The 14889-nt window shown below is 38.1% G+C and overlaps 1 protein-coding gene across 18 annotated transcripts in view; it reads left to right on the forward strand.

The window, feature by feature from the left end:
* Nucleotides 1-14889, forward strand: part of DLG2 (discs large MAGUK scaffold protein 2) — a 1964683-nt gene that overhangs the window by 1295911 nt on the left and 653883 nt on the right. For all 18 annotated transcript variants that reach the window (XM_034666214.1, XM_034666215.1, XM_034666218.1 and 15 more), the window contains one exon: nt 754-807. In XM_034666214.1, coding sequence (XP_034522105.1) covers nt 754-807 — 54 coding nt within the window. The remainder of the gene's footprint in view (nt 1-753; nt 808-14889) is intronic.

The raw sequence follows: 14889 nt of genomic DNA on the forward strand, positions 1-14889 counted from the left end.
TGCAAATAGAGATTGCAATCTCTTATTTTCTAATGACTTGCCTTGTAGCACTTCTGTATCAGTTTTACACAATTTCCTACTCAACTTTAAGGGAATGACTAGAGTTTGTACAAAATTTTTTTTAAAAAAGAAAGTTTAGCATACCTAATATGATTTTATGCCATCTTCGACAAATTTCCTATCTAAGGATTTCTAAGATATGTGATCAGAAATGCATAAATGACAAAAGATGGCATAAAGATGCATAATAGGTAAGCATATATAAGATGTCAATGAGTGATCTCTCTATTTTCAACATATCCTCAAAAGGCAGTTTAAAGAGAAGGATTACAAATACTGTTTTGGGTTTAAGTTTGCTGTCATGAGAGAAAAGTTATTTTATTTTGTCCAGCCATTTTATAAAGAAATGTTATACATTTTAACTGTCACCCAATTTATTAGAAATTTTTACCTTATACACAACTCAAATCCTCATCTCCTACTGTTGGGTAGAATTTAAGAGAAAATGAGTATAAGTTCAACTGCTTGCTTCATTTCATTATGTAGCAAATGTAGCAAACAAATATTTGAAGGAGGAGGTTGCAGTGAACTCCAAGATATTTCATTTATCCCCCAAAACCCTGACACAGTGCCTGTACAGGTCCTCAAGAAATACTGTTGAACTCTGTTAAATTCTGTTTATCTGTTTAACAGATCCTATCTCAAAATAGACTACTTGTGATTTAATTTTTTTTTTCTGTTTCTCTTTTTTAGGCCAGCCCTGCTCCTATAATTGTCAACACAGATACTTTGGACACGATTCCTTATGTAAGTAACATTTTTATTAAGACTTTCTTTACAAATTATATTGGAATATAATCAGATAAATTTAAAATTCAATGCATATACAGTTTTACCCAATCCAGATAATCTTATGAAATGTGTAGAATGAGTTTTGTGAATTTTGTTTTGATATTTGCTAAATCTGAGCTTAGTCATGCAAATAGTTTCCTCTTTCATTCATTGTTTTCTAAAGCACAAAGACACTTCATGAGAAAAGAAAAGAAAGCCAATTGTGTTCAAATAATGTTAAATTTCCTAGGTGGTTTCCTGAAAAAATAATGAATTGCTTATAGAAGAGATGGATAAACTTCCTTTGGTTTCTTAGTAAAGGAATACGTAAATCAATATCTATGGCAGGGCTTAGAATATAAGTAAGTTATCACTAAATATTTGATGGATTTTGCCAGGCTTCTAACAAGAGCTGTAACAAACTTTTGTGAGGGGTAATCTTTCTGTATATACTAAAACGTGTGGTTTTAGGAAAACCTGGAAAATGAGATAGATACTAGGATCAGGCAGATCAGTAAAGCCTGGGATCCTGTACCTGAAATATAGCCACTATAATGGCCAAAATTCTTGACAAAAAAGTTTGGCTGAGCAGGGGAGATTGGAGAGTGGCCACAGGACATGTGTGGGTGAGTGGTTGACATTATGGAGGCCCAACAAGGCTTTCTGAGCAGCCCTAGCTAATGGATAGAGAATAGTGATTGGGGAAGATGCGGCAGACACAGGTGCGTGCAGGGAATTTGAAGCAAGGAGAAGGACTGCAGGGATAATGGATAAGAACAAACAGGTTCTTGGTCTTTGATTAAATGAATAAAACTTGTGAAGCACTTGAAAGAGTACCTGGTGCAAAGGAAATGCTTGGTAATTATCGGCTATTTTGAATCTTAGACCCCCAGCCTCAAATGCCTATAAGGACCAAGTAACTCACAGAAATACATGGGGACATAGGGAATAGAGAGCACATGGCCTTCCGAAGGGGGCAGCTGCCACTTGGCTACAGTGGGTTGGTACTAAGGGGAAATGGGGACCAAGTGCTGTCAGGTTATCTCATTTTTCGAGAGAAGTTGGAAATTTGAATTTTTACATAAAAGTTTGGAATTTTTAAATACAGGCAACTGATTTTCCAAAGTTCATGTGCGGTATGCCAAACAAAATGTGTCCAGTCCAGAGGCTGCCCTTTGGGAGACGTCTGCCTCAAGGAACTGGAGATCCTGAGCAGGTCCTCCAAGCCAGGACTCAGCCACAGGGGAGCAGAATGCTAGAACTGGAGTACAAGGTTGGGACTTGATTACAGGAACAAGTGACTAAAACTGGGACATGGGGTCAGGACAAGAATAACAGCAAGCTTGACTTGATGCTGACTCACCTGAACTACTGAGCTAGGGCTTCTTCAATCTTTCTGAACAAGAGTCTTTTGGGGTCAGACAAGAAATGGGGTTAAAAGCTCACTGGTAGGAATCAGTGGCCCCAGCTGTGGAAAGAAAAGGATTCTGCTAGGAGGGAACAAAGCAATACATTAAAGACACATAGCATCTACTATTCTGTCTCTCAGTCTTCCTATTTTCCTTTATTTATGAGACATTTATATTGGGATTACTGTACACCTGACACTAAGTACTTAACAAATATTAACTCAATCCTTAAAACAACCCTATGTGATAGGTTCTATTAAGTTCTCTAGATTACAGATTAAAAAACTGAGTCATAAAGAGATAAAGTAACTTTTTCAAGGTTGCATTAGAAGCAGAGCCAAGAATGAACGGAGTGAGCATGATTAAAGAGTGTTGAGATCTTACTTGACTCCTATTATGTAGTTGCCTGTGTTTCCTCCTTCTCTCTCTTATTTTCTGCCTCTCAGTGTGGGAACAAAGTATGCTTTCTCCTCTGCTACATGTGGTTTTGGGTGGAAGACAACTTGTCACAGAGGCTCCAATACCTTTGGGGCAGGGAATTCTGTGTTTTTACTCTGGTAAATTTCTTTACTATATCCATTGGCAAAAGCATCTGAGCAGTGCTTTAAAGTGGACATGGCACATAGAGACTTGATTTTGTAAGTAGGACTGGGTTCTTTTGGTAGATCTGTATTATTTCAAAGCCTTCTATTAGGATTCTCATTCCTTAACTGCCAGATGCCCTCATATACAAATAATTTATCAATAGAATCTAAGGACTTTGTGAAGACGTGCTTGATTGATAACCCAACTAATTAGCTAGTAAAATTAGCCCCCTATAACAAATTAATCAAATTGCTTTCTATTTCCTAAATATCAATTTTGTATGTGACTTTGAGTTCTTCTAGGGCCTTTTTTTTTAATCTTCAATATTTTTGTACTTAATGCAAAACCTTTTCGAGCTTCCTTAAGAGTAGGATCTTTAGAGAAGTTTGCTGAGTAGCTTGGTATGGTGAAAATGTCCCAGAGTATCTCATGGCAATGTGTTCTTTAGCAACTCATTTAATTTTTCTGGATCCAAATTAATCTTTAAGACAGGAATTAACCTTTAAGACAGTGGTTGTGGGGATGAAATGAAATTATGTATGTGAAATCATGCTTTGTTAACTTCTTCATAGGTGTTTATTTATAATTTTATTTAAGTAATAAAAACTTAATAAGTAACCCATGCTAGACCCTGAGAGAATGGTAAATATGACCATCTTCCCCCATATGTGAGTACATCATTTATTGAAAATAGCAGATTTAGCACGTAGCCATTAATGTAGATATACTTTGGGTCTTGGCATGGGTCCAACTCTCTTCTTTGTTCCTGACTCACTGGGTAACCTTGAACAAATCACTGTTCCGTTTGCAGGCTATTTTCTCATTCCCCAGTGTTCTATACTTTGTTTTCCTCTTTTTCTTTCTCATGTTCTAGTTGTTCGCATAATTTCAGGTCTATCTAATGAAAAAAACGATCTCAGAGCTCCCCAGAGCATTTCAGTCATGTTGCATAAGAACATTTCTTTTTTAAAAAATATTACCTAAATGACAAATTTTAACATATATTTTCATCTTTCTCACAAATTATTTCAATGCAAGTAAATGTATTAATTTTGCCAATTAGCCAGTTAGATTTTAGAAGTATATTGTCCTCGTGGAAACAATTCCTTGGCATGCATGCAAACAGCAATTGAATAACTAGTGGAAGTCTGTGGTCAAAGGAAATTTTTAAGTGTTTAATAAAGGCACAAAAATATTTAAAGAGATTTCTGCCCTTATATTAGGATAGTAAGTTAAGGGTTATTAGAGCTCTTAACAAAGGGGGGGGGTCACTGAGGTTCTTATGAAAAAATGCTTCAAATAAACTCATTCTTGCGTGATGTCATGATATCGTATGGTTGAATAGGACCTTACATATGGTACAGTGCCACCTTTCTTGCAAAGCAGGAAACCCCTACATGAAGATTAAAGTCACTCAAGAAAAAGCAAAGAAAGAAAAAGCAAATTGCAATTTCAACACTCTGTAGTTTACATTTTTCACTCAGTCTTTTTATTATTCCCTCTTATATGTTAAATATTATCTTATGACAGCTGCTGAAAATACTTGTTCTTGGTGAGTTCTGAGTGAGTGGAGCCTGCATATAAACTGCACATCCACATCCCTGAAGGCTGACTTAGTGAGAAGGTAGCATGTTGCCCACTCGGTACTCTGCAGCCAATGGACATGGAAGCCTCCTCTCCTGACATAGACCTGTCAGAGTCCTATATTGAACACCATCCAAATAAACCCTATTCTTTCTGCTTTAGAAAAATAAAATTAATCAGAGAGATTGTAGGATCCTTTTCTCCCCATCCTTCTCCAGAATTCATTTCATAGTGGTTATATTTTGACTTGTTTTCTGGAAATATGCTGTGGGAAGTGGTATACTCAAGAATCATGAGTTTTAAATCTTGTAAAGTAACTTGGGATCCAATGAATGCAAACCTCTCATTTTACAGATACAGATATTCTAGCCCAACTAGTAAATGGTAGAGTTGGTCTATCATTTACTTTTACTCCACGTAACGGTTTTTGGTGTGCAACCAATAACCACATAATCAGTGGCATATAACAATAAGCATTTATTTCTCCTGTAAGTGTCTGCTGGTTGGCTAGGCCAGCTGCTTTAAACTGTAGATTACCGGGTTGGCTAGGGCGTTTCTGCTTCACATGTTTCATTCAGGGGCCCAGAGGGGGGACAGCACTACCCAGAGGATGTTATTTTCATTGTGATGGCCAGAGCATAAGAGGACAAGCCCAGGACACAAGCACAGTTTAAAGCTTTGTTCACATCAGATCTACTAACACCCCACTGGCTAAAGCAAGTCATATTGCCAAGCTTAAAGTAGAAGATGGAGTGAATATTTGCTAAACAAAAAACTAATTTACCATACCAAAGTTTAAATAAAAGGACTAAGAATTTATATATGTCCTTTGTAAGAAAAATAGGTACAAAAGAAGGAATCTAACACTTTAAAAATCTTAGTAGGTCAATGATAATAAATAGTGTCAAAGGGACCTGGTTCAACTGATATGAAGAGTATCTATTTTATGAAGGATGTTTAAGGGAAACTGTTGAGAAATAAAAGAAACCTCTAGCAAGTATTGACAGTACAATGACTTGACTTTTCTTTGAGACACTTTGTTGTCTGAAACTTAGCTTCCAGAGGTAGAAATAATAATGGAGACAAGGGAATTTGTTCCAGAAATTCCAGGGCTGAGGCTCAGAAAACCTCCCAAGAAAGTGAGGGTGTAAGAGAAGTAGAGGAGAGAAGAAAGAGGAGTTAGGTTACCCAAAAAAAAACACCCCAAAACAAACAAAAAAACCAAAACAAAACAAAACACGAGAAGGTCCTTAATATTCTCACCCACTGTATTTGTCTTCCAAGAAGATCATTTATGTAAAAGTTATTTGAAAACAATCATAATATCCTTAAAGTATTATCAGGGAGATTTTTTAAAATGTTTATTTATTTATTTATTTGACAGAGAGCACAAGCAGGGGGAGCAGCAGGCAGAGGCAGAGGGAGAAGCAGGCTCCCTGCTGAGGAAGGAGCCCGATTTGGGACTCGTTCCCAGGGTCCTGGGATCACGACCTGAGCTGAAGGCAGATGCTCAACCAACTGAGCCACCCAGGTGCCCCTATCAGGGAGATTTTTGTAGAGAACTTTAAATGTGAAAGATCATTGGATGGAGACAAGGCTACGCTTCTGGGACAGAGGACCAGAAAGTGGTCTCAAGGGAACAAAATGGCCCAAGAGAGGTTGACAGTGTAGTGAGGGGTGTTGAGAAGAGTGGGGGATGAAAGAAAATAATGGATGATGTGGGTTCAGGGACATAGAGAAACAATCAAATTAGCAATGAGGTTCATTCCAGAGCCAAAGAATGGGCTTGAAACTAAGAGGTACTGTTAAGCAAGATTTAAATGGCACTTCTGATTGATTCCAGCAGCAGGAAGCTAAGGATAAGAGCTCTCTGAGGAGGAAGTTGCTGTATTGCAGAAGTGGGATGACCAAGCACTTGGTCACAGAGCAGGGCAGTTAGACATTAATTCCTCTGAGTCACTTTGTACAATAACAGACCCTTGTGATTCAGGCTACTATTCACTCTTAATTGGATAGTTTTCCAGAATTACCCATGAAGAGAGAGGAAGCAGAATTATGTTTGTTTCTTTGAACCATCCTGGTAGTGATTAATAATGTTAAGATATTTTAGAAGACTTTGCTGATTTTAGTACATTTATCTTTTAGCAAACGAGTTTATTTCTTTATTATTTTTTCCCCATACACACTGTTAAAACTATATTGTTGATGTCTTTATCTGATGGGAATATAGTATTATCCAAAACTAAAAAAATCCTTACCTACCAGAAAACAGCTTAATTTTGGCTTAAACTGTACCCATGAGGCAGTAAGACTTTAGCAATGGAGGCAAAACTATCAATATTTATTCTAGAGTCAACCCTAGCCAGTCTAAATCCATTCCTTAGCTGCCACAATCAGCAGATTCCCTATACTTCCACTTGTTGCTTTGCTCTATAAAGGTAGAGATGGCACATAATAGTGCTTTTCAAATATCAACGTGCATAAGAATGACCTGGAGGTCTTCACATGCAGATTCTGATTCCAGCAGGTCTGTGATGGGGCCTGAGAGTCCACATTTCTCGTAAGCCTCCAGGTGAGGCTGATGTTCAATTGTACACCACACTTTGAATAACAAGATTGTATAATGAGAAAGACTAGAATTTGAATTCAGGAGCGACTGGATTCTGAGCCCACCTCTGACAGTTAGTACTTGGGTGAGTTTTGATTAAGTCAAATTATCTCCCTAAGCCTGTTTTATTATTTGTAAATGGAAATAATAATATTTGCCCCATAGGGGTTGTTATAGAATACAGGAAGTGCTTAATAAATGTTTCTAGTATACAGGAAGTGCTTAATCAATTTTCATCACAAGATTGAGGGGAATGGTGTGCCTTTGATAAAATGGAGCATTCCCGTGATTTGACCTAGAACTATTGAGTCAAGAATGCAGATGCCATAGCTGGTTCAGAGATAGATCCAGTAGCAGTTGTGCTGGTCCACTGGCCTACCTACATCTAGATTTTTGCTCCTTGAAATGGACTTTTTAACTAGCAACATTGTTATTAACTGGGACCCTGTGAACATAGAATCTAAAGTGCCTTTTGAGACCTACTAAATCACAATCTGTATGTTTAACAAGAACCCCAGTGATTTGTATGCATATTATAGTTTGAGAAACATTCATCAATATGACAGAAATTTCTTTTTTAGCTTGGATCCTCTGTCTTTATTCTTTCACTACACCTTTTGGCCTGCCCTTGGGGCACCTGCCCCTTTCACTCATCACCTTAAACATATGCATATCTGTATGAAAAAGGATCAATCCAAGACAGTTCAACAAATTGACACACTTAATTACCAACTACTATGTTGTGCTTGCTTGTAAACCTGTGTTCTCTGAGACAGTAGCTACAAGTCTCATATGATTGTTCAAATTTAATTAAAATAATATAAAATCAAAAATTCAGTTTCTCAATTGTACTAGCTACATTTTAAGTGTTCAGTAGCCAATGTGGCTAGTGGGTAATGTATTCAAGAGAGCAGGTATAGAATCCATCATTCCAGAGAGTTCCATGGGACAAAACTGTTCTATATAATAAGTAAGAAATAAATAAATAAATAAATAAATAAATAAATAAATAAATAAATAGAAGGGGGAAGGAGCTAATGTTTTTCAAGGAACCACTATTTTCTGGGTGCTTTATGTGTATTACCTAATTAATCATCAAAATTATCCTCTCAGCTTCTGTGAGTTGGTTTCATTTCCTCCTTTTTAGAGTTAAGTGTTTTCAAATTCTCTAGGCAGTTATAACTCTCCTGGGGAGTTGTGGGGGTATGTTCATGAGAAAGACATGGTCCCTGTCCTCATGGCTCTCAAAAGCTTATTAACTTTCAAGACTCTCATGCATGACACACATGGAGACAAATGCCAGCAATTGCTGAAAGCCTTCTTAACAGTTCAGTGATTCTCTCATTATTTTCTTTTGTGAAATTATAAAACTCCTATTCAGACTTTTATGAATCTTTTAAAATCCACAAAATAAATAGAAAACCCATTCACCAACCTACTTTCATCTTTCTTCCCTGGGGTTCCCTTAGAGAAGGCAGTTTGCTGGCTACTCTACTGGTAACCCTCATCCACTGAGAAACCTCTACACAGGCTGGGTGGGGGAGGTGGCAGTGAAAAAATATCACAGTTGTCCAGGTGGAATATGTGACTGATGGGTGAGAGTCACCATACAGGCCCTTCTTTCTGGTAATGGCTCCTCTGAAGGCACGTGCCCCATATGCCCTGGGCAAAAGAGCCACTTTTGTTGCTCAACCTGACAGAACAGGTTTAAGAACAAGGGGAAATAATTCTGAGAAATATTTATATAATTTCTCTCTATAGAACTGCTACTCAAATGTGGTCTATGAACTGGTAGCATCAAATCTTTCCAGGTTATTAGAATTGCAGAATTTCCCGCTCTACCCCATATCAATAGAATCAGAATCTCAGGGTATGGCCAAGAAATCTATGTTTTACAAGCATCCCAAGTGAATCTGCACCCAGGAAGCTTTTGGATACTGGACTGAAGTGGCAGTGAAGGGTTTGTTAGGAAATACTATATAGAGGAAAGATAAAATAAAACTATAGGGATTCACAAAAGTACAATGGTAACACAGTTAGTATTAACCTGAGCCAGCATTTCATCTTGGTGGTGGTGGTGGTGTTAAATCACTTAGGATGCTTTTTAAAAACATTGACTTTCATAGTCTAATGGAGTCTAGTGGACAATACTTAGTTCTGGTACATGCTATTAAAATACCCCTTGCCATTCTCTGCCTGACTCACTCCTATGCATCCTAAGGGATTCAGCATAAATAATGCTTCTTCTGGGAAGCTGAGGTTGGGTGTGGTTCTCCTGATGTGTGTTTCCACTTCAGGCTCTTCCCTTTCAAAGAAGTTGTCACAGTGCATTGTAACTGTTTAATGTCCGATATTTCTTCCTAGGATGTAAACTCCATAAGCACAAGAAAAAATGTTTCATTTTTATTGCTTTCTTACCTCTATAACCTGGCACATATTATGCTAAGTTGGTTGGATGGCTGAATGAATAAATGAATGAAGATGTGAAGAAACTGCTAAAAGACAATATGTTATAAAGAACCATCCCACTTTAGGAAGTCAAGGCTGGCTCTTAAAGATTAAGTAAGATGTTTTTAGGATAGATAGGGAAAAGGCATTCCAAGAAGAAGGAACTATATGTGCAAGGGTCAGAGGCCTGGAAACTCATATATAGTGAGTTCGGAGAGGCTGAGGCACAGAGCAGTCACAGAGCATGAGGTTGGGAAGGTAGGGCTCGGTCTGATTGTGAAGGCATTGTTTGCTTGATAAGGGGTTTGGACTTTATCCCCTAGGCATTGCCAGTAGTTATCATCTTCTCATATATTTAGGAATTTATAAACTTTATTACCATTATACCTCTAGGACCTTGTTTGTGCCTGCCTCTGTAGTAAATACCCTGAAATATATGTTGAATAAATAAATCCAAGAAACAATAGTGACCACTTAATGCCACAAACCATAAGCTTTTCTTGAGTCTTTCCTATACTTCTTTATCTCCTTGCCTTTGTTTACTCTGTTAATCAGCCCAGAAAATCTTTTCCTCCACACGTATTATTTAAGATCTCATTAAACTACTACCTCTAGCAGGAAGCCCTCGTTAATTCCTCAGGGCAAAATTGATGTCTCTTTCCTCCTTGATTCCATAGTATTTAACTCACAGGGGATTGCCTGCTTTAGTGAAAAGAGGATGGACTTTGGGTTTGTTGTTGTTTTGTCTTGTTTTTAAAAATTGTATTTATTTATTTGAGAGAGAGCGCACAATTGGTGGGGGAGGGGAGAGGGAGAAGCAGACTCTCCACTGAGCAGGAAGCCCCATGCAGGACTAGATCCCAGGACCCTGGGATGATGGCCTGAGCAAAAGGCAGACATTTAACCAGTTGAGCCACCCAACCACCCCCTGACTCTGGTTTTTGTTTTTGTTTTTGTTTTTTTTTATTCTACCATATTGGCTATAGAGATTGGTTTTATTGTCTGGAAGGCATAAATTTATGCCCTTCTTGGTCAACCTACTAGTCCTGTGACAGTGGGAAAATTACCTAAAGGTTCTATGGTTCAGTTTCCTCACATATAAAATGCCATAACATCACCTACCTCATGGGTTCATGCATTACATGAATTATTGAATATAAAGCACTTAATATAGAACCTAGCACATAGCAACCAATTACCTCTGATCTCCGATTTTTTGTAGAAGAAATCCGTCTTTAAAATAATCACATTTTGAGAAAAAAAAACAATTCTTAATGATTTTGTTTTCAAAAGACCCAAGTGATTCAGTCTCCCTTGTCTATAACAACAGGGTGTAAGACAAAGAGGCATTGTCCCACATCAATTCATACTGGGAGCTCTCTACCCTGTGGCTTTCAATGGTTGGCTTCCCCTAGTATCTTCTCTTCTGTAAGTGTACCATATCTCAGCCCTAATATATTTTCCTTCAATTGTCACTTATAAGTTCCAGGTTTGTTTGAATATTTGAATAGCAAAATGAGCCTTCATGAGCTTTTCCTTTAGTGAAAAAGCATAGTTACTGTTTCACAAACAGCTTTAATAGCAATATATTTTGATTATCCTGATTTCCACCAACTGCTCCAAATGATCTTTTGCCCAGAGGTGTATTATTTTGAAAATTCAGGAGTATAAAACTCAAGAGAATAGCTAGCTAATGAGATGTCATAGGAAGGAAAAATAGTCATGAAATAACAAAGCCAGATAGGTCGAACAGCATACTAAGAGCAAACAATAGACATTCATAATCAGTATCTCTTTAAAGACAATCTCAGGAAATTTTTATTTATTTTTTAACATGTTGCTAATAGTTTTCCTGATACCCTAAAGCAGTAATTCTCAACCTTAGCTGTACATTTCTTTCTTGGTGTGCTTTAAAAACGCTAATGTCTGGATTCCAGGAACACAGATCCCTTCCTAATAGGCCTGACAATAGGCCTGGGTGTTTAAAACCTCCCCAGGTAATTCTTTTGTGCAGCCATGTTTGATAACCACTGCCTTAGAGCTATAAATTGGAGAGAGTTTGATCTGTTTGAACTGAAATTATACAAGTAGACACCAGCACTTGCACGCTTATTATTTTGAGGGGGGGAAAGAACAGTAACCAGAGTATGGACTCTGTCATAAATCATCAAAATATCAATGTATGTAATCTTTCTAATGCATTGTGAGTCTGAAAAGACCTTCCCATGCAAGTGTTTGGATTCGTGGACTCATTATAGGTTACAAACTGAGCTTGCCCCCTGTTAACTTGGAAACAGACACAGCCACTGCTTAACAAAGCTGTCTACGCAAGGAGAATGCCCCCAGGTTCAGACATGATCAAGTTAACGAAACGCCCCTCCAAGGGTAGTTCTGCTGACACATGTCACCATTTATGAGCTGTAATTAGGTTACTGAAAAAAATAGCTACGGTCTGTGCTTGATCAGTTTGCCTATGGGCCCCCAACAAAACTGGGAAAAGAAATTTGCAGGCCAGACTACTGCTGAAAGCTGGTCTGGGCTTGACCTTTAGGTGGGTCATTGTAGTAACCTAAGGCTCAATGTAATTAGAAATAATCAAATACCTAGCTCTGTTCGGGTCCTTCAGAAACTTTACCTGACAACCCATCTTGCTGAGCTTTCCCCTTTCCTGAATGCCTATTTGCTCCTATTTTAAGTACACAGTCAAAAGTATGTTTAATGCCAGTTTATTTGATGGCAATTTGGTTTAATAAATGTCTGCTTTCATGACGAGATGATTGGCTTCTTTGAAGTGAAGCATTATGTGGACATGGCCAAGAGCATAGGCTTGGTGTCCAATAAAAGTGGCTCTTGAATTAATATCTGCACTACCACTTCACTAGCTGTGTGAACTTGATGTCACTTAAACTCCAGAGCTTTAATTTCTTATTTGGTAAAATGGGGAAAACCAGAAATATCTCAGACTACTGACAAGAGAGTGATCTGAGTAATTCATACATGGTTCAGTAAACAGTAAGAGTAATAGTAGTTAATAATCGTTGCATTATATGGTAGGCACTAGTAACAATTCTTTACGTATGTTAATTTATGCAGTCCTCACAATAACCCTGAGTAATATATTGTTATCTCCACTTCACAGGTGAGGAATCTTAGGCAAAAAAGAAATCTTTAACTTGTCCAAGGTTACACAGCATGTGGTGAGGGACATTTAGTAAGAACAGCGTTATGCTACCCTGCCTCTCAGTAGTTGTAATAAAATTTAATTTGCTGAGTTACTCGCTTAAAAAACTGAAGACGACACTCAAAGGGAACTAAGGTCAAACACAGGATTGTTACACACCTCATTAACAGAAGGTCAAAGAGCTACAGAAAGAGGGAAATTGTTCCAGAATGTGGTAAATGGGAAAATTACAAGTATACAAAACATGTTAAAGTTAAAACTCAAGCTGGGAAGGGATCTTAGAAGTAGCATTAGTGATGTCATTGTGTGTAATAAATAATAAGTAGGAATTGAGAATGAATGCGTTAGGACAGATTGGATGAAAGTGAGGACCAACGTGCTTTCATGTGTGTTGTTTCATTTAATTCTCGAAATATTCACGGATCAAGCCGTCTTTTTTATAGCTAAGAAGACTGAAAGATGCTTTGAGGTCATGAAATTCATGAAGACTATGTCATTAGTAAGTGCCAAACTGGACCTAAGTAAGGGCTTGTGACTCCTCCCAACTACCCACTGTGTCATTTGCCACAGGTCTTTACGGGCATGGCTGGAGCTCAGCTTCCTTGTCGTCCACTACTGAGGGACCTCTCATGTCATGGCTTTGGTCCCTTTAATCTTTTTTTTTTCTAATTTTTATTTTTATGTATGATCTCTGAGTTCTGTACTGGTATTAGGTACTGTGATTCATTCATATAACAGAAGTTTTTGAGTGCCCACTGTGTGTCAGGCACACTTTAATTAATGGGAGCAAAACAAAATTTCCACTCTCGTGGAGCTTACATTCTAGTCAAAGTACACAATAAACAAAAAGGAAGCTATAAAGTAATAAGAACTCTGAAGAGAACACAGCCAAGTGCTGTGATAGTGCTATTGGGAGTGGGGAGGGCAGTGGCTTCTTTAGAAGATTTAGAGAAGGCTTCTTGGAGGAAATGATATTTAAGTTGCAACTGAACATGAGAAAGAGCTAGACATGCAAAAATCTTTCAGTGTTGCTGTTTTTTATTCTGTTTCCCCTCCCTTTTTCACAAAGCCTGACTTCCATTTACATTTTTAAAATTCATCTTCCTACCTCCTTCATTCCCTGTCTTGGTGAATAACAACACCAGTAACTCAACTGCCCAAGCCATACTTCATTTCTACTAGTCATCCTGACTTCCTCTGCTACACGTCCCTGCCTTTACATGGTTGCTAGTTCTTATGTAGTGTGTTTGCTAAATATCTCTAATCTCTGTCCTGTGTCCTCATTGTCTCAGCCTTAGGCCTGACCTCTTCACCCTCCAGGACTCTGGCAGCTGCCTCTGAACCTGTTTCTCTGTCTCTTGCTTTTCCTTCTTTGAGTTCTCATTGCGCTCTGAGTTATTCTAAAAACCAGTTATGGTCCTGTCACTTAACTACGTAAATCTTTAGTGGCTCTGAAATTGCCTCACAAAATCTAAACTGCATAGTGTGATATTGCAGGCTTTTTACTGGTGTCTGTCATCCTTTGTCCCGTCCCCTCCCCAGCACTTTCCCACGATATACCCTGTGTTCTTACTACACAGAAGATCTCCCAGTTTCCTGAACATACGGTGTTCTGGGTGATTTTTATGCTTAAGTTTGTTTTTCTTTGGTGCCCCCCTCTCCTTATGATCTCCTTCCTTTCCTTCAGTAACTACTTTGAATGTCACACCCTTCTAGAAGCCCTTCCATATTTCTGTACTCGTAACACTGAGAATTAGGATAAGTGGCATACAAATCCCAAGATAAAAGCACCGAAATCAGTGGCGAAAAAAAAATTGTTGTTCTTTCACATAAATGAAGTTGAAAGCTAGGCATGGTGCTCTGTTGTTTAAGAAATCTAAAGTCATTCTGTCTTAATTCTTCTGGCATCTTAGCACAAGGATCCCTGTTTCTCAATCACTTCATGGTTCGAATGGGACTATAGCTCCAAACATTGCATCCCATTTCCAGCAGCAGGTAGGGGCATGAAGAAGAGCATGTTGCCTATTTTTAAGGACACTTCCAGAAATTACATACAAAAATCAACTCCTTCATTGATCAAAAATGGTCATGTGGCTACACCTCACTGAGACAGGGTAGGGTATTTAACTCTTTCACAGGGTAACAATTTCTAAGGAGAAGAGAGTAGATATTCAGAGGCAGTTCACAGTCTCTGCTATCATCACTCACTGTATAGCATTATTAGTACTCCATATGAGAAGGTT

The sequence above is a fragment of the Ailuropoda melanoleuca genome, chromosome 8 (genome assembly GCF_002007445.2).
Source record: "Ailuropoda melanoleuca isolate Jingjing chromosome 8, ASM200744v2, whole genome shotgun sequence".
Taxonomy (NCBI): domain Eukaryota; kingdom Metazoa; phylum Chordata; class Mammalia; order Carnivora; family Ursidae; genus Ailuropoda; species Ailuropoda melanoleuca.